The 18,605-nt window shown below is 45.8% G+C and overlaps 1 protein-coding gene across 3 annotated transcripts in view; it reads left to right on the top strand.

Annotated features, from left to right (window-relative positions):
* Positions 1 to 18,605, top strand: part of acer3 (alkaline ceramidase 3) — a 192,005-nt gene that overhangs the window by 160,626 nt on the left and 12,774 nt on the right. For all 3 annotated transcript variants that reach the window (XR_004412413.1, XM_033023385.1, XM_033023386.1), the window contains exons 9-10: positions 2,297 to 2,404; positions 17,620 to 17,665. Coding sequence is in view for 2 of the 3 variants with exons in the window: in XM_033023385.1 (XP_032879276.1) it covers positions 2,297 to 2,404; positions 17,620 to 17,665 (154 nt within the window). In the remaining variant the exon portion in view is untranslated. The remainder of the gene's footprint in view (positions 1 to 2,296; positions 2,405 to 17,619; positions 17,666 to 18,605) is intronic.

The following is an 18,605-nucleotide window of genomic DNA, read 5'->3' as shown; positions in this document are numbered from 1 at the left end:
AGGGAATAATGTTTAGTGCAAGGTAAAGCCAGCAAAGTCCAATCAAAGATAGTCCGAGGGTCACCAATGAGGTAGATAGTAGTTCAGCACTGCTCTCTGGTTGTGGTAGGATGATTCAGTTACCTGATAACAGCTGAGAAGAAACTGTCCCTGAATCTGGAGGTGTGCGTTTTCACACTCCCATACCTTTTGCCCGATGGGAGAGGGGAGAAGAGGTAGTGGCCAGGGTGCGACTCATCCTTGATGATGCTGCTGGCCTTGCCGAGGCAGCATGAGGTCTAAATGGAGTCAATGGAAGGGCGATTGGTTTGTGTGATGGTGAAGAAGAAAGATCACAAGAATGGGACTAAAAGGGTCACTCTTTGAAAGACCTGAATAAACATGATTGAGTTGAATGGGTGTTTCCCGTACTCTAGGATTATACACTTCTCACAGTGCCACATAACTTAGAATCATTGAGGCTACAGACTACATAACTAAAAAAAGTCTGTAGCATTTTGTATCATTTTGCTCTGGTATTTTATTTCATTCACGTTTAAACTGTAATGTTTTATTATTAATGTTTAATGTTTTATGTGTCATTCTTAATTGTTACATATGTTGTGTTGTTACTTGCGGGCGGAGCACCGTGGCAAATTTCTTGTATGTGTACATACTTGGCCAATAAACTTATTCATTCATTCATGAAGCAGCCAGAAACGGGACCTTCAGCCTACTATATCTGTGCCCACCATCAAGGAACCGTTTATATAAATCCAAATCCCATTTAGCGGCACGGTTCATCCACCGTACCGCCCCTCCACCCCCTCCCGTTTTTCCTGACTTTTATGGGGGGTTTTCCATTTTTGACAATTTACTTCTCTTGACATCTATAAGGTGCCAATTCTGACATAGATCAACTCCATTGATATTGCCACTCAATCCAGACACATCATCCAAGCAGTCATTGTTCATGTCAGTAGTCTGAGAAATCAGAGAATGGTCATCCATAAATGGATGTTTCCCAAGCCACAGAGTCGTACAGCACAGAAGCAGGCCCTTTGGCCCAACCCGTCAATGCCAACCAAGATGCCCCATTCAAGCTAGTCCCATGTACCTGTGTTTGCCCCTCATCCCTCTAAACATTTCATAGAGTGATACAGTGTGGAAACAGGCCCTTCAGCCCATTTTGCCCACACCGGCCAACATGTCCCAGCTACACTGACGGCCAAAGTGGGACAGGCCCAAGACCCTGGCAGGACGCAACGTCTCACCTCCAACAGCAGCAGAAGCAGGTAAATGATCGCCAAGTTCGGCCTGGGGCTCACGGCCGTTGTGGATTCGGATCCACCCCCACTCCTACTCCCAGAGCGGGGCCAAGAAGATCGAAGATAGACACAAAATGCAGGAGGAACTCAGCGGGACTGGCAGCATCTCTGGAGAGAAGGAATGGGTGACGTTTCCGGTCAAGACCCTTCTTTCAGACTGAAGAAGGGTATCGACCCGAAACATCATCCATTCCTTCTCTCCAGAGATGCTGCCGGTCCCGCTGAGTTACTCCTGCATTTTGTGTCCATCTTCAAATGACGTCACTCTATCCAAGCCTTTCACTATTCGATAAATTTCAATGAGGTCGCCCCTCATCCTTCTAAACTCCACGAGTACAGGTCCAGTGCTGTTAAACGCTCATGGGGAGAAAGATTGCATTCACCCTACCTATTCACCTTCAATCACCCTTTAGTCTTCTGTGCTCCAAACTTGTGTTGGGCACAATGGGATTGAGAATATAGCTGATGTATTTACTGCTCAAAATAGGAGGATAAAATGTGATTTTTTTGCTCTATTTCCAAGCTTTCTTTAAATCTTTGCGTAGACTTTTGCTGCGATATGTCAAACGTAATAATAATAATCTGTGCTGATATGTTTGCGTTACCTTTCCATTTGCAATTGGTTGCCAACTGTTCTTTGTTGACGGTCTCATTGACATCGGTGGACTGCACTTCTGTACAGATCGGCTCCTGTGAGATGTGTATGTAGATGGTGTAGATGCTGGTTTAAACCAAAGATAGACACAAAATGCTGGAGTAACTCAGCAGGACAGGCTGGAGAGAAGAAATGGGTGACGTTTTGAGTCGAGACTGAAGTCATAAGAAGGGTCTCGACCCGAAATGCCACCCATTCCTTCTCTCCTGAGATGCTGGCTGTCCCGCTGAGTTACTACAGCATTTTGTGTCGATCTTTGGCTCCTGTAAGATAAATGGTTAAAATGCAGTATAAGACTTGAAATGTAATAAAGTTTTTTTTTTCATTTCCTCAGGACCATCAGGCAAAAGTTACCATTGCATCTCTTTGGTGCCATGACACAGTTTCATGCGTGGTGGCACATTCTAACAGGCCTAGGCTCTTACCTGCACATTCTCTTCAGGTAGGTTTGATGGCAGCGATATCGCCCTTTATTGCTGGTGTAAAACTATCCAAATGGGCCTGTCCCACTTAGGCGACTTTTTAGGCAACTACAGGCGACTAGTTTGTCGCCACATGTTCGCCGGGAGTCGTCTCCTCAGTTGCGCAAAATGTCGTGGCGTCTTTCTGGTCGCCGCCGACAGTGGGTTTGACGCTAATGAGCGTAGCTTGACTCCTCCTGACGTAGGTGCTGCCGTAGGTTGTCGCCGGGATGACGTAGGTTGTCGCCGGTATTTCGGCGACCTGCTACGACTATGACAGTCGCCGGCAGTTGCCTAAAAAATCACCAAGTGGGACAGACCCGTAAAGCTATGTTTTTAAGCTCCTTTCTCCCATGACATGTCTTTGGCTTGTTAATTTATTTCAAACAAAGCCAGGATTCAGACATTCAACCAATTCCACTAATATCCTCAAGAATACAGACTTTTAAAATGAAACGCATTTGCACTGTCTGTTTGCATAGTTCCTGTCTTTCAATGGATGTACCTCTACCCTTCCACGATCATGTACAGCTCGTATCTGTACATGATCACATTGAATGGCGGTGCTGGCTACTCCTGCACCTATTGTCTATTGTACCCCGGGATGTAGTGGTAAATTTACGGGGAAAGATTGGATGGGCTGGACCCAAAGTGCTGGGGTAACTAGGCGGGTCAGGCAGCATCTCTGGAGAACGTGTAGAAGCGACGTTTGGGTTGGCACCCTTCTTCAGACCCAAAACGTCACCTATCCATGTTTTCCAGAGATGCTGCCTGACCTACTGAGTTACTCCCAACTCATATTTTTGTAAACCAGCATCTGCAGTTCATTGTTTCTGCTGGATGGGCTGGGTTTGTTTTCCTTGAAGCAGAGAGGACTGAGTCAGGATATCTTGATAGAGATGCACAATATAATGAGTGGCATAGGCAGGCCAAAGAGGAGGAAACGTCTGCTAAACAGAGGTTGCAGAAAAAAAGATATGACATTGGTTAAGAGTGAGAGGGAAGATATTTGGAGTGGATCTGAGGAAGAATGGTCTTCGTTTTTTCACCTTGGGTGGCGCAGCGGTAGAGCTGCAGCCTTGCAGTGAAGATAGACACAAAATGCTGGAGTAACTCAGCGGGACAGGCAGCATCTGTGGAGAGAGGGAATGGGTGACGTTCCGGGTCGAGACCCTTCTTCACACTGACAGTCAGGGGACAGGGAGTCTAGAGATATGGGAGGGTAAGGGATGCAGCGCCGGAGGCCAGGACACGATCCTGATTCCATAACAGTAGCAATAAAGGAGACCTTTGTACATGTGAAGAGAACAAGTTGCCTTTACAATTGTGCTGTGTGCCATCATATTTAATCAACTGAATGACGTTATACAATGTGAAAGCAAGAATCCAGATAACAAGTAAGGGTTAACTACTCAGGTACAATTTGGCTGGTTGCTTTACAGACACTTTATGCAGCTGGAAAACATTGCTCCATCCAGCTCCCATTAAACTAGCTGTCTCGGGCCTACAGGTAGCTCCTCAATATTTCACTCTGCACCACTCCCTCAGCACTGTACACTGTTAGTTTTGATACTGCCGACAAGCTGCTGGAGAAGATCTTTAATTCACGGCACATTTCGTTAAGTCAGGGGTCGGCAACCTTGTTCTGCATAGGGGCCAGGACGCATGTCTGTGAGCGGATGGCGGGTCACATCTATCACGTGTACACATGGATCCCGCCCCGGATGGCAGGCATCAAATCACGTGTTCACATAGATCCCGCCCCTTCGAGGATGCCCCTAGTTACGGTCGCTCACCAACATGGCGTCCCTAGTTACGGGCGCTCACCAACATGGCATCCCTAGTTACGGGCGCTCACCAACATGGCGTCCCTAGTTACGGGCGCTCACCAACATGGCACCCCTAGTTACGGGCGCTCACCAACATGGCGTCCCTAGTTACGGGCGCTCACCAACATGGCATCCCTAGTTACGGTCGCTCACCAACATGGTGTCCCTAGTTACGGGCGCTCACCAACATGGCGTACCTACGGACCATCGCCTGGGCTTTGTCCTGAAGGCGGTGGCTCAAATACTCACACGCACTCGTCCCCGGCCTATTGACAACCCCCATCCCGACAGTGAAGCCCAGACACAGAAGGTGCACGGCCGTGCCGGCGGCTTTACGCAGGATGCAGTACAGACAGAGCTCGGCGATGCTCGGCAACTCCGTGATTGCTGCCGCCAGCGCAGGACTCCTTGCGTCCTTGCGTCACCACGACCTCGGGAGGTACTGGAGATGATGGAAGGCTGCGGGCCGGATGATTACGGGGTACGGGCCGTAGGCTGCCGACCCCTGCTTTTAGGCGATAATACCACTACTGAGTCAAAACTGATACTTGTATTCACAAATTTAATAATACCAGTTGCTCTAGTAATCCATACCCCTCTTCAACAACGGCCTAATTAATTTTGACGGTATCAATTAATCCCAAAATAACTGGTATAATAATAATAATAATACATTTTATTTATGGGCGCCTTTCAAGAGTCTCAAGGACACCTTACAAAAATTGAGCATGTATAGGAAAAACATGTAAGGGGAATGAAATAAATAGTAGAGACATGACTAGTACACAAAGTAAAGACAGAATTCAATACAAAACACAGCATGAGGCAATTAATGCACAGATGAAAAGGGACGGGGACGTGGGGCTAAGGATAGGCAGAGGTGAAGAGATGGGTCTTGAGGCGGGACTGGAAGATGGGGAGGGACACGGAATTGCGGATCAGTTGGGGGAGGGAGTTCCAGAGCCTGGGAGCTGCCCTGGAGAAGGCTCTGTCCCCAAAACTGCGGAGGTTGGACTTGTGGATGGAGAGGAGACCGGCTGATGTGGATCTGAGGGACCGTGAGGGTTGGTAGGGGGAGAGGAGGTCAATGAGATATGTGGGGGCCAGATGGTGGAGGGCTTTGTAGGTGAGGACCAGGATTTTGTAGGTGATCCGGTGGGAGACGGGAAGCCAGTGAAGTTTTTTGAGGACTGGAGTGATGTGATGCCAGGATTTGGTGTGGGTGATGAGTCGGGCGGCTGCGTTCTGGACCAGTTGGAGTCGGTTGATGTAGGTGGAGCTGATGCCAAGGAGAAGTGAGTTGCAATAGTCCAGTCGGGAGGAGATGAAGGCATGGATGAGTCTTTCAGCACTAGGCGGTGTGAGAGAGGGTCTGAGTTTGGCGATGTTGCGGAGATGAAAGAAGGAGGTTTTAATGACATGGCGGATGTGAGGCTCAAGGGAGAGGGTGGAATCAAAGATCACGCCAAGGTTGCGGGCCTGGGGAGATGGGGAGACAGTGGTGCCGTCGATGGTGAGAGTGGGGTTATTGATTTTGCTAAGTGTGGCTTTGGAGCCTATGAGGAGAAATTCTGTCTTATCGCTGTTGAGTTTGAGGAAATTATGTTGCATCCAGGTTTTTATTGCTGACAAACAGGAGTTGATATGGGAGAGGGGGGGGTTGGTGGGGGATTTGGTGCCAAGGTAAATCTGGGTGTCATCAGCGTAACAGTGGAAGTCCAGATTGAAGTGGCGGAGTATCTGACCACTTGGTAGTGTATGGTATGGTAGTGTAGAACACAAAGTGCTGGAGTAACAGCAGTCAGGCAGCATCTCTGGAGGACATGGATAGGTAACGATTCAGTTTGGTTCTGAAGATGGGGACAGCTCAGTTGTGCCTTACAATGTTGTTTCCTTACAATGCCTGAGACCAGGATTAATGTGCGGGGATCGCTGGTCGGCGCGGACTCAGTCAGCTGAAGGGCCAGTTTCCGCGTCGCATCTCTAAACCAAACTAAACACATTTTTCATGTGTAGCCTCAGAATAAAAGGACGTGCCCTGAGAAAGGGGATGCAGAGGTATTTATTTAGCCAGAGGGTGGTGAAGCTGGATAATTCATTGCCACCGGCGGCAATTCTTGATTAATAAGGGGGTCAGAGGCTATGGGGCGAAGGCAGGAGAATGGGTGTGAGAGGGAAAGATAGATTAGCCATGATTGAATGGCACAGAATTCCACAGATTCACAACTCTGGCTGAAAATGTTTCTCCTCATCTCAGTCCTAAATGGCCTACCCCTTATTCTTAAACACTGACCCCTGGTTCCCAAGAAGGGGAAAAATTTTCTTGCATCTAGCCTGTCCAACCCCTTAAGAGCTTTATATGTTTCTATAAGATATCCTCTCATCCTTCTAAATTCCAGTGTATACAAGCCCAGTCGATCCATTCTTTCATCATATGTCAGTCCCGCCATCCCGGGAATTAACCTGGTGAACCTACGCTGCACTCCCTCAATAGCAAGAAAGTCCTTCCTCAAATTAGGAGATCAAAACTGCACACATGTGTGGTCTTACCAGGGCCCTGTACAACTGCAGTAGGACCTCCTTGCTCCTATACTCAAATCCTCTTGCGATGAAGGCCGACATGCCATGAGCTTTCTTCACTGCCTGCTCTACCTGCATGTTTACTTTCAGTGACTGATATACAAGGACACCTAGGTCTCGTTGCATCTCTCCTTTTCCTAATCTGACAACATTCAGATAATAATCGAATTCTCCTCCTATAATTTATGAACAATCTCTGCTTAACAAATACCCATTGACTTGGCATCCGCATCCATCTATGGCAATGCATTCCTCAGATTCACCACCCTCTGACTAAAGAAATTCCTCCTCATCTCCATTCTAAAGGTACGTCCTTTTACTCTGAGGTTGTGCCCTCTGGTCCTAGACTCTCCCACTGTCTTTCCAATAAGATATTTTAACTGGGACCAACCCAGTCCCTCAAATGAACAAACAAGGTGCCAATGAAGAGAAGGAGAGAATCTACCCCCGGGCAATACTTTATCCTCACTGAAAATGCAAATTATCTGGTCAAGTGATATTCGTGCTGGAGAGAACTTGTGTGAACTTGGCTGCCAAGGTAAGATCTTTAAATCAACATTCTGATCTTTCCTCCAATTCAGAATAAAACCCACTATTATACAATCTCGATCACATTGAACTCCACATTGCACTAAACCAAGCTCACAATGGTTCAAAGGTACACAAAAAAGCTGGAGAAACTCAGCGGGTGCAGCAGCATCTATGGAGCGAAGGAAAAAGGCAACGATTCGGGCCGAAACCCTTCTTCGGAAGAAGAAGAAGGGTTTCGTCTGAAGAAGGGTTTCGTCTGAAGAAGGGTTTCGTCTGAAGAAGGGTTTCGGCCCAAAACGTTGCCTTTTCCCTTCGCTCCATAGATGCTGCTGCACCCGCTGAGTTTCTCCAGCTTTTTTGTGTACCTTCGATTTTCCAGCCTCTGCAGTTCCTTCTTAATCACAATGGTTCAATGTTCAGAGTAAAGAATAGTGTCCTTTTATACACCTGTGATGCCATTAAAAATGATGAGTTAAACCTTTAAAAAAACAAACCTATTTTACTGCTAACATTTTATTGCCTGATAAGCAGTAGTCACGCACAGTAATTTGACTGGATAGCACGCAAGGTTTTTCACTGTCTTGGCAAACGTAACAATAATCAAGATGTGATAGGCGCAGAATTAGGCCATTCGGCCCATCAAGTCTATTCCGCCATTCAATCATGGCTGATCTATTTCTCCCTCCTAACCCCATTCTCCTGCCTTCTCCCCATAACCCTTGACACCCGTGCTAATCAAGAATCTATATCTATCTCTGACTTAAAAATATCCATTGACTAGGCCTCCACAGCCTTCTGTGGCAAAGAATTCCACAGATTCACCGCCCTGACTATGAGTGCTGTGTGTATGGAGTTTATACGTTCTCCCTGTAACCACGTGGGTTTTCTCCAGGTGCTCCGGTTTCCTCCCACATTCCAAAGATGTGCAAGTTTGTAGGTTAATTGCTTTCTGTAAAATTGTCCCGATGCGGGTAAGATAGAACAAATGTACAGGGGATCGCTGGTCAGCACAGACTTGGAGGGCCGAAGGGCCTGTTTCCATGCTGTAACTCTAAAGTAAAATAAACTAATGGGGCCTGACCCGAAACGTCGCCTATCCATGTCCTCCAGTGATGCTGCCTGATTCGCTGAGTTACTGTTTTTTGCTTTGATGGTGCGCTGGTTATGTCACTGTGCTAGTAATTCATTGATCAGATGAATGCTTAGGAATTACAGGTTCGATTCCTGCCACAGCAAATGGAGAATTTAAATTCAGATGATTCAAACGAAACAAAATAAAAAGCTAGTATACGCAATAGTGACCATGATGTTTTTTCAAACTGTTATTCAAAACATTTGATTCACCACCGTCCTTCAGGGAAAGACAACTATCGTCCCACATGATTAAATTCTGACCTACAGTAATGTGGTCGACTTTGAGTAACTTAGCAAGATATTCTGTTCAAGGAAGGACAGTTTGAGGAAGGACATTCTTGCTATTGAGGGAGTGCAGCGTAGGTTTACAAGGTTCATTCCCGGGATGGCGGGACTGTCATATGCTGAGAGAATTGGGCAGCTGGGCTTGTACACTCTGGAGTTTAGAAGGATGAGAGGAGATCTCATTGAAACATATAAGATTGTTAAGGTTTGGACACGCTAGAGGCAGGAAACATGTTCCCGATGGTGGGGGAGTCCAGAACCAGGGGCCTCAGTTTAAGAATAAGGAGCAAGCTATTTAGTGGTGAGTCTGTGGAATTCTCTGCCTCAGAGGGCGGTGGAGGCAGGTTCTCTGGATGCTTTCAAGAGAGAGCTAGAAAGGGCTCTTAAAAATAGCGGAGTCAGGGGATATGGGGAGGGCAGGAACGGGCTACTGATTGGGGATGATCACCCATGAATGGCGGTGCTGGCTCGAAGGGCCGAATGGCCTACTCCCACACCTATTGTCTATTGTCTAAGGGCAATTGGGGAGGGTATTAAATGGTAGTGCCCTGGGATGTCCATATCGTGCGGTAAACAAACAATACGAAAACAAAGGAAAAAAACTGTGTGTCTTTTATTGTAAACCAACATCAGCATTTCCTCGACTTCCTTAGAAGGTTTAGGAAGCTTGGCATGTCCCCAACAACTCTCACCAACTTCTACACATGCACCATAGAAAGCATTTTATCAGGATGCATTACAGCTCGGTTTGGGGAACAGCTCCATCCAAGGCCGCAAGAAATTGCAGAGAATTACGGACGCAGCCCAGACCATCGCACGAACCAACCTCCCTTCCATTGACTCCACTTATGTCTCACGCTGCCTCAGCAAGGCCAGCAGCATAATCAAGGACCAGTCTCTCCCTGGCCACTCCCTCTTCTCCCCTCTCCCATCAGGCAAGAGGTATAGAAGTGTGAAAACGCACACCTCCAGATTCAGGGACAGTTTCTTCCCAGCTGTTATCAGGCAACTGAACCATCCTACCCCAACCAGAGAGCAGTCCTGAACTACTATCTACCTCTTTGATGACCCTCGGACTATCCATGATCGGACTTTGCTGGCTTTACCCTGCACTGAACGTTATTCCATTATCATGTACCTTTACATTGTAAATGGATCGATTGTAATCATGTATTGTCTTTCTTCTGACTGGTTAGAAACATAGAAACATAGAAAATAGGTGCAGGAGTAGGCCATTCGGCCCTTCGAGCCTGCACCGCCATTCAATATGATCATGGCTGATCATCCAACTCAGTATCCTGTACCTGCCTTCTCTCCATACCCCCTGATCCCTTTAGCCACAAGGGCCACATCTAACTCCCTCTTAAATATAGCCAATGAACTGGCCTCAACTACCTTCTGTGGCAGAGAATTCCAGAGATTCACCACTCTCTGTGTGAAAAATGTTTTGCTCATCTCGGTCCTAAAAGATTTCCCCCTTATCCTTAAACTGTGACTCCTTGTCCTGGACTTCCCCAACATCAGGAACAATCTTCCTGCATCTAGCCTGTCCAACCCCTTAAGAATTTTGTAAGTTTCTATAAGATCCCCCCTCAATCTTCTAAACTCTAGCGAGTACAAGACATGCGACAAAAGCTTTTCACTGTACCTCGGTACACGTGACAATAAACTAAACTGGAATTCAACTAGGAAGGAACTGCAGATGCTGGTTTAAACTGAAGATAGACACAAAATGCTGGAGTAACTCAGTGGGACAAGCAGCATCTCTGGAGAGACGGAATGGGTGACATTTCGGGTCGAGATCTTTCATCAGAAACTGACCCGAGTTCCTTTTGTCTATATTTTACTGCTTCACTGTGAAATCTCCCCAAGGTATGCCTACTTTGTAGAAGTTCTCCTCGCCACACAGACAGGAGTTCTGTGAGATCCTCTCTAGCTGTCTCCCCACCCCCACCTCTGATTCCCGCTGGTGAAGGGTGTTGACCTGAAACATCACCCATTCCTTTTCTCCAGAGATGCTGCCTGACCTGCTGAGTTACTCCGGCATTTTGTGTTTGTCTTCACGACAAACTTCTGCCTTCAGTCATTTGGAGGGATGTGGGGGCCACTGCAGGGTGATTGAACATATTTCCTAATCTGGGGAGCTTTGTTCATGTTTTGTTCAATTCACTGAGCAAGCTGCCTCTTTTATCTCCCTCCGACTTCTATACCTTCCATTATTTTGAAATCACTCGAGCTTTCAACCATGAATATTCATAATTGGATTTGATTTAAAGCTGAAAACAAAACCAAGGTCAAAGAGTAAAATTCTAGCCAATTTCCAAAGATGTTGTATGTGGACTATTATGCTCAGTTTTGGCCACACAGCTATAGGAAAATGCCATTAAGCTGGACAGAGTGCAGAGAAGTTAAAGACATCTACACAGGTATATGGACAGGAAAGGTGAGAGGGATATGGTCCAAACACGGGCAGGTGGAACTAATGCAGATGGGGCATCTAGGTCGGTTGCAGAGTCACAATGATATACAGCACAGAAGCAGATCCTTTCATCCACCATATCCAATAATGGCCATCAATTACCCATCTACCTTATTCCCAATTAACATCGCTAGGTCAATAGTCGTCTACGCCTTAGCAGTTGAAGTGCTTGATAAATGAATTTATCTTCCATCACTCTTCCATCAGCACTGACAAATCATCCTCCTGTTTCCCCCTGACTCTAGTCTGAAGAAGTGTCTCAACCTGAAACGTCACCCATTCCTTTTCTCCAGAGATGCTGCCTGTCCCGCTGAGTTACTCCAGCATTTTGTGTTTATCTTCGGTTTAAACCGGCATCTACAGTTCCTTCCTACACATCCTCTAGTTCAGTTTAGAGATACAGCACGGAAATGGGCCCTTCGTGCCACTGAATTCATGCCGATCGATCCCCGTGCACCAGCTAGCGTCCTACACACTAGCGACAATTTACCAAAGCCAATTCACCTACAAACCTGTACGTCTTTCGAGTGTGGGAGGAAACCGGAGCACCCAGGGAAAACCCACGTGGTCACAGGGAGAACGTACAAACTCCGTACACACAGCACCCGTAGTCAGGATCAAATCTGGTTCTCTGGCGCTCTAAGGCAGCAACTCTACCACTGCACAACTGAGCTGTCCCTTCTTCAGACACGACCTGAATCGTTACCTATCACTGTCCTCCAGAAGGTTCCCCTCTTCGACTATAGGTGAGGACCCTTCTCATCAGGGTCTCTTCTATATCCCGTAGCTCCGCTCTCACTCCCCATCTCCCCCACTCGTAACAAGGGCAGAGTCCCCCTTGTCCTCACCTTCCACCCTACCAACCGTCACAATACTACAGATAATCCGCCGACATTTTCGCCACCTGCAATGGGATCCCACCACAGGCCACATCTCCCATCTCCTCCCCTTTCGCAGGCTTTGCGATCGCTTCGCCCAACAACGCCGCTCGGTTCGCAATAACCAACCTGATCTCCCTGTGGCTCAACACTTCAACTCCCCCTCCCATTCCGAATCCGACCTTTCTGTCCTGGGCCCCCTCCATGGCCAGAGTGAGTCCCACAGCAAATTGGAGGAGCAGCACCTCATATTTTGCTTGGATAGTTTACACCCCAGCAGTATGAACATTGACTTCTCCAATTTCACGTAGTCCCTGCTTTCTCCCTCCTTCCCCTCCCCAGCTCTCCCACAGCCCACTGTCACCGCCTCTGCCTTTCCTCTTCCCCGCCCCCCCCCCCCCCCCCCACCAACCCCACATCAGTCTGAAGAAGTGTCCCGACCCGAAACGTCACCTATTCCTTCGCTCCATAGATGCTGCCGCACCCGCTGAGTTTCTCCAGCATTTTTGTCTACCTTTGATTTTTCCAGCATGGGCAGTTCTTTCTTAAACATGTGCTTCAGAGATGCTCCCTGCTAACCTGCTGAGTTACTCCAGCCAGCACTTTGTGTTCTTCACGACCATATCAATTTATGTTGGATTAATTGATATCTTCAGTGTTAATTGACTGGTGCCTTCCCTCACAGTGGGAAACTTTGATTCCGCTGTGTGGGGGTGTTTTTGTTAAAGTCTATCATGTGTTGTGTTTTTTTTATTTGTATTGCTGTATGGTGACCCGAATTTCACTGTACCAATTGTTGCAGGTGACACTAAATACATGTCTCTTGAATCTTGAATGGGGTTTGAAAAACTAGAGTAACTGATATTATTACATTTGTAAATACAAGTATCAGATTTAAATTAATCGTTGTATTATCGCCTTAAAGAAATGTGCTGTGAATTAAAGATCTTCTCCAGCAACTTATTGGCAGTATGAAAACTAACGCAGTGTACAGTGCTGAGGGAGTGATACAGAGTGAAATATTGAGGAGCGACCTGTAGGCCTGAGACAGCTAGTTTAATGGGAGCTGGATGGAGCAATGTTTCCCAGCTGCATAAAGTGGCTGTGAAGCAACCAGCCAAATTGTAATTAACCTGAGTGGTTGACCCTTACTTGTTATCTGGATTTTCACTTTCACATTGCACACCAAGTCATCCAGTTGATTTACCACATTAAAGTATGATGGCACACAGCACAGTTGTAAAGGCAACCTATTGTTCTTTCCATTTGTGCAAACAGCTCCTCTATTGCAACTGGTGTTGGTTTATTTTATAGACTTCGATAAGGTGTCACCTTTGATAAGGCTGTTAATGAAGATGTGAGTCCATGGTATTAAAGGGCAGGTATTAGCATGGATAGCGGGTTGGCTGGATGGCAGAAGACAAAGAGTGGCAATAAGGGGGGGGGACCTGCTTGTATGCCAGTGACTAGCGGGGTTGGAAGAGGGGATTATACTAATCAAGTTTATTTCGGACTCAAGGTCCAGACAAGGGACAACATTACATAAAATGCATTGCATATTAAAAAAACATCATAAATATATATAAAAAGCTTAGTATATCACTTATAAAGCATCCTAATTATATATTAAAAAATGAAACACAATACATGAGTTAAAATCCAGAATAAAAAGGAATGATCAATGTCCTACAACGATACAACGATACCAGTGTCTCCACAACTGGGATTCGTAGCGTGTAGTGCTAAACCTTATGTTTGACAAGGCCACAATAATTACACTTTTAGAGTCATTTGTCCTGCAGATGAATTTATACATGTGATTTCTTAGGATAGCTTCTAAAGTAGTGACTCCTGCAGCCACAAACATGTTACTGATACTACACCCTCTAGGTTTCCTTAGCAGTGTTCTCATGGCATCATTCTAGGCCACCTTTAGTCTCTGCAAACTTGTCTTTCCATAGTTCGACCACAGGTGTGCAGGGTAGAGTGGTGTGCAATATGCTCTAAACAGCGACATCTTCACCACATTGAAGACTTTGTGGATAAGTTTGCGAATTAAACGAAAATAGATGGAGGGGCAGGTAGTGCAGTGAAGGCAGGGACTCTGCAGAAGGACTTGGACAGGTTGGAAGAGTGGGAAGAGAAGTGGCAGATGGAATACAGTGCAGCAAAGTCTGGAGACTTGCTTTTTGGCAGTAGGAATAAAGGCGTAGACTATTTTCTAAATGGGGAGAGAATCCAGAAATCGGTGGTGCGAAAGAACATGGGAGCTGGTGCAGGATTCCCAGAAAATTACACTGCAAGTCGAATCGGTAGTAAAGAAAGCAAATGCAATGCCAGCATTTATTTCGAGAGGGCTTGTATACAAAACAGGGGTATAATGCTGAGGCTCTGTAGGGACATACCTTTAGAGTGGCGATAGTAGGAATCTTTTAGCCAAAGGTGGTGAATCTGTGGAAACATTCGAATAGTGAATGGCATGGGTAGAGTGGATGTGGAGAAGATGTTTCCACTAGTGGGAGTGTCCAGGAACAGAGGCCATAGCCTCAGAATTAACGGATGTTCCTTTATGAAGGAGATGAGGAAGAATATCTTTAGTCAGAGGTGGAATTCAGTGCCACATCAATGGATATATTTAAGGCAGAGATACAGGGCCCCTCCTCCATAATGTTTGGGACAAAGACCCATCATTTATTTATTTGCCTCTTTAAATTGAGATGTTATAGAAAAAATCACATAAGGTTAAAGTGCACATTGTCAGATTTTTATAAAGTCCATTTTAATACATTTTGGTTTCACCATGTTGAAATTACAGCAGTGTTTACATATAGTCCCCCCTTTTTAGGGCACCGTAATGTTTGGACACAGCAATGTCATGTAAATGAAAGTAGTCATGTTTAGTATTTGTTGCATGTCCTTTGCATGCAAAGACTGCTTGAAGTCTGCGATTCATGGACATCACCAGTTGCTGGGTGTTTCTCTGGTGATGCTCTGCCAGGCCTGTATTGCAACATCTTTAGCTTATGCGTTGTTTTGGGGGCTAGGTCCCCTTCAGTTTCTCCTCAGCATATGAAAGGCATGCTCAATTGGGTTCAGATCGGGTGATTGACTTGGCCACTCTATAATTGACCATTTTTTAGCTTTGAAAAACTCCTTGTTGCTTTAGCAGTATGTTTGGGATCATTGTCTTGCTGTAGAATGAACTGCTGCCAATGAGTTTTGAGGCATTTGTTTGAACTTGAGCAGATAGGATGTGTCTATACACTTCAGAAATTCATTATGCTACTATCATCAGCAGATGTATCATCAATGAAGATAAGCTAGCCAGTACCTTCAGCAGCCATACATGCCCAGGCCATACCCCCACCACCGTGTTTCACAGATGAGGTGGTATGCTTTGGATCTTGGGCAGTTCCATCTCCCCTCCATACTTTGCTCTTGCCATCACTCTGATATAAGTTAATCTTCATCTCATCTGTCCACAAGACCTTTTTCCAGAACTGTGGTTGCTCTTTCAAGTACATTCTTGGCAAACCTGTAACCTGGCCATGCTATTTTTGCGGCTAACCAATGGTTTGCATCTTGAAGTGTATCCCTCTGTATTTCTGTTCATCAAGTCTTCTGCGGACAGTGGTCAGTGACAAATCTACACCTGACTCCTGAAGAGTGATTCTGATCTGTCGGACAGGTGTTTGGGGATTTGTCTTTATTTTAGAGAGAATTCTTCAGCTGTGGAGGACTTCCTTGGCCTGCCAGTCCCTTTGCGATTAGGAAGCTCACCAGTGATCTCTTCCTAATGATGTTCCAAACAGTTGATTTTGGTAAGCCTAATGTTTGGTTGATACCTCTAACAGTTTTATTCTTGTTTCTCAGTCTCATAATGGCTTCTTTGACTTTCATTGGCACAACTTTTGGTCCTCATGTTGATAAACAGCAATAAAATGTTTCCAAAGGTGATGGAAAGACTGGAGGAAAGACTGGGTGCTGAGAGCTCTCTTATACCTGCATTAAGGAGGCAATTAAACACACCTGAGCAATTACAAACAGCTGTGAAGCCATGTGTCCCAAACATTATGGTGCCCTGAAATGGGGGGACTATGTATAAACACAGCTGTAATTTCTACATGGTGAAACCAAAATGTATAAAAATACCCGTTAATAAAACCGACAATGTGCACTTTAACCTCATGTGATTTTTTTTCTATTACAAATCTCAAATTGGGGAGTACAGAGGCAAATAATAAATGATGGGTCTTTGGTCCCAACATTATGGAGGCACTGTGGATAGATTCTTGATTAGTACGAGTGTCAGGTCTATTGGGGAGAAAGGCAGGAGAATGGGGTTGGAGGGGAGAGATAGAAAGATTATGGCGGAGTAACTTGATGGGCCGAATGGCTCAAATGAATATGAATGGCTGTGGAGCTCAAGTCTGGAGTATTTTAAAGTGGGAGTTGTTCATTAGTTCATAAGTCGTAGGAGCAGAATTGGGGCCATTTACCCATTGAGTCTACTCTGCCATTCAATCGGTGGCTGACCTATCTTTCCTAAATCTCCGCCTTCTACCCAGACCCTGACACCCTTGCTAATCTTAAATACCCAATGACTTGGTCTCCTCAGCCGTCTGCGGCAATGAATTCCACAGATTCACCACCTTCTGGCTAAAGAAACTCCTTTCTCAGGGTGCATCCTTTTATTCTGAGGTTAGACATTAAAAATGTGTTCTCAGTGCTATAACCCAAGCTCACACAGCCGAGAGCATTTAGCTGGCCATAAGCTGGGTTAGTGAAGCCATGTGTTGTTGTAAGGCCAAGCTATAATCGTGAGTTTCACGATTATATTAACGGCACGGAGGCGCAGCGGTACAGTTGCTGCCTTGCAGCGAATGCAGCGCTGGAGACCCGGGTTCGACCCTGACTACTGGTGCTGTCTGTACGGAGTTTGCACGTTCTCCCCGTGACCTACGTGTGTTTTCTCCGAAAACTTTGGTTTCCTCCCACACTCCCACGACGTACAGGTTTGTAGGTTAATTGGCTTGGTAAATGTGAAAATCGACCCTAGTGTGTGTGTGTGTGTGTAGGATAGTGAGGATCGACCCTAGTGTGTGTGTGTGTGTAGGATAGTGAGGATCGACCCTAGTGTGTGTGTGTGTGTGTGTGGATAGTGAGGATCGACCCTAGTGTGTGTGTGTGTGTAGGATAGTGAGGATCGACCCTAGTGTGTGTGTGTGTGTGTAGGATAGTGAGGATCGACCCTAGTGTGTGTGTGTAGGATAGTGAGGATCGCCCCTAGTGTGTGTGTGTAGGATAGTGAGGATCGCTGGTCGGTGCAGACCCGGCCTGGTTCCGCGCTGTATCTCTAAATTAAACTAACAAAAAATGAACATGATTTACTTTTAAACCATGATTTAGCAGATTTTGTCTTTTGACGTGTACTTGTGTCCTGTTGTTTCTGATCCAGGTTTCTTGTTTATGTTTTTCAGTATGTACACAAGAACTTTATACTTGAAATACAGGCCTAAAGTGAAGGTAAGCCAAGCCCTGAGCTCAGAGGTTTGCTTTTGTTTCCCGCAGCAAGGTCATGTTCGTACAAAGCCTTTTAATTGAAAGTGTGAGCTTGTGGTTGAACATTAACGATTATCCACTCTTTTTAATGATAATGGATAGAGGAGTTTAAACCAGTTCTTAAATGTGTTAACTCACGAGGTGTGTGTCCCCGCCCCCCCCCATTTATCTTAATAACCACTTAATGTTGTTTACAGTTGTTACGTTCGCATGTTCCAAGGTACAGTGATTTACAGCTTTGATTTACATATCATCCAAACAGATTAGATGTACCATATATAGGTATAAGGCGGGTTCGATCGATCCCGACTATGGCTGCTGTCTATATGTAGTCTATACGGAGTTTATACGTTCTCCCTTTGACCACGGGGTTTTCCTCCGGTGTGCTCCGGTTTCCACCCACACTCCAAAGACGTAGGTTTGCAGGTTAATTGGCTTGCGATAAATGTGTATAAATATAAAATTGTCCCTCGTGTGTGTGTGTGGGGTAGTGTTAATCTTCGGGGACCGCTGGTCAGTGCGGACTCGCTGGGCCGAAGGACCAGTTTCCGCGCTGTATCTCTAAACTAAAGATAGATACAGTAGTTCAAACTCACTGGCAATAAATGGAGCAAAGGGGAAGATCGAGAGTACAGAGTATCGTGTGGCATTGCAATGCATCAGTTCCAGAGACAAAGTGCAATGTCCCCAGTGGGGTAGAGGTGAATCGGATAGCAGTTCTCCAAATGGGACCTAACCAAACTCTTATAAAGCTGCAGATAGACACGATCTCTTATAAAACTGCAACATTTGTCAAGCATATTCGCAACAAAACAGGAACCAGATGCTACTTAATTCCTTTGTTTTATTCCCGCAGAGAAGAGACCGTGCTTGCAAGTGGAGGCAATTAAAGTCAGCCCCCCCC

This window comes from Amblyraja radiata, chromosome 6, assembly GCF_010909765.2.
Source record: "Amblyraja radiata isolate CabotCenter1 chromosome 6, sAmbRad1.1.pri, whole genome shotgun sequence".
Taxonomy (NCBI): domain Eukaryota; kingdom Metazoa; phylum Chordata; class Chondrichthyes; order Rajiformes; family Rajidae; genus Amblyraja; species Amblyraja radiata.
This window is presented reverse-complemented; position numbering and strand designations above follow the sequence as displayed.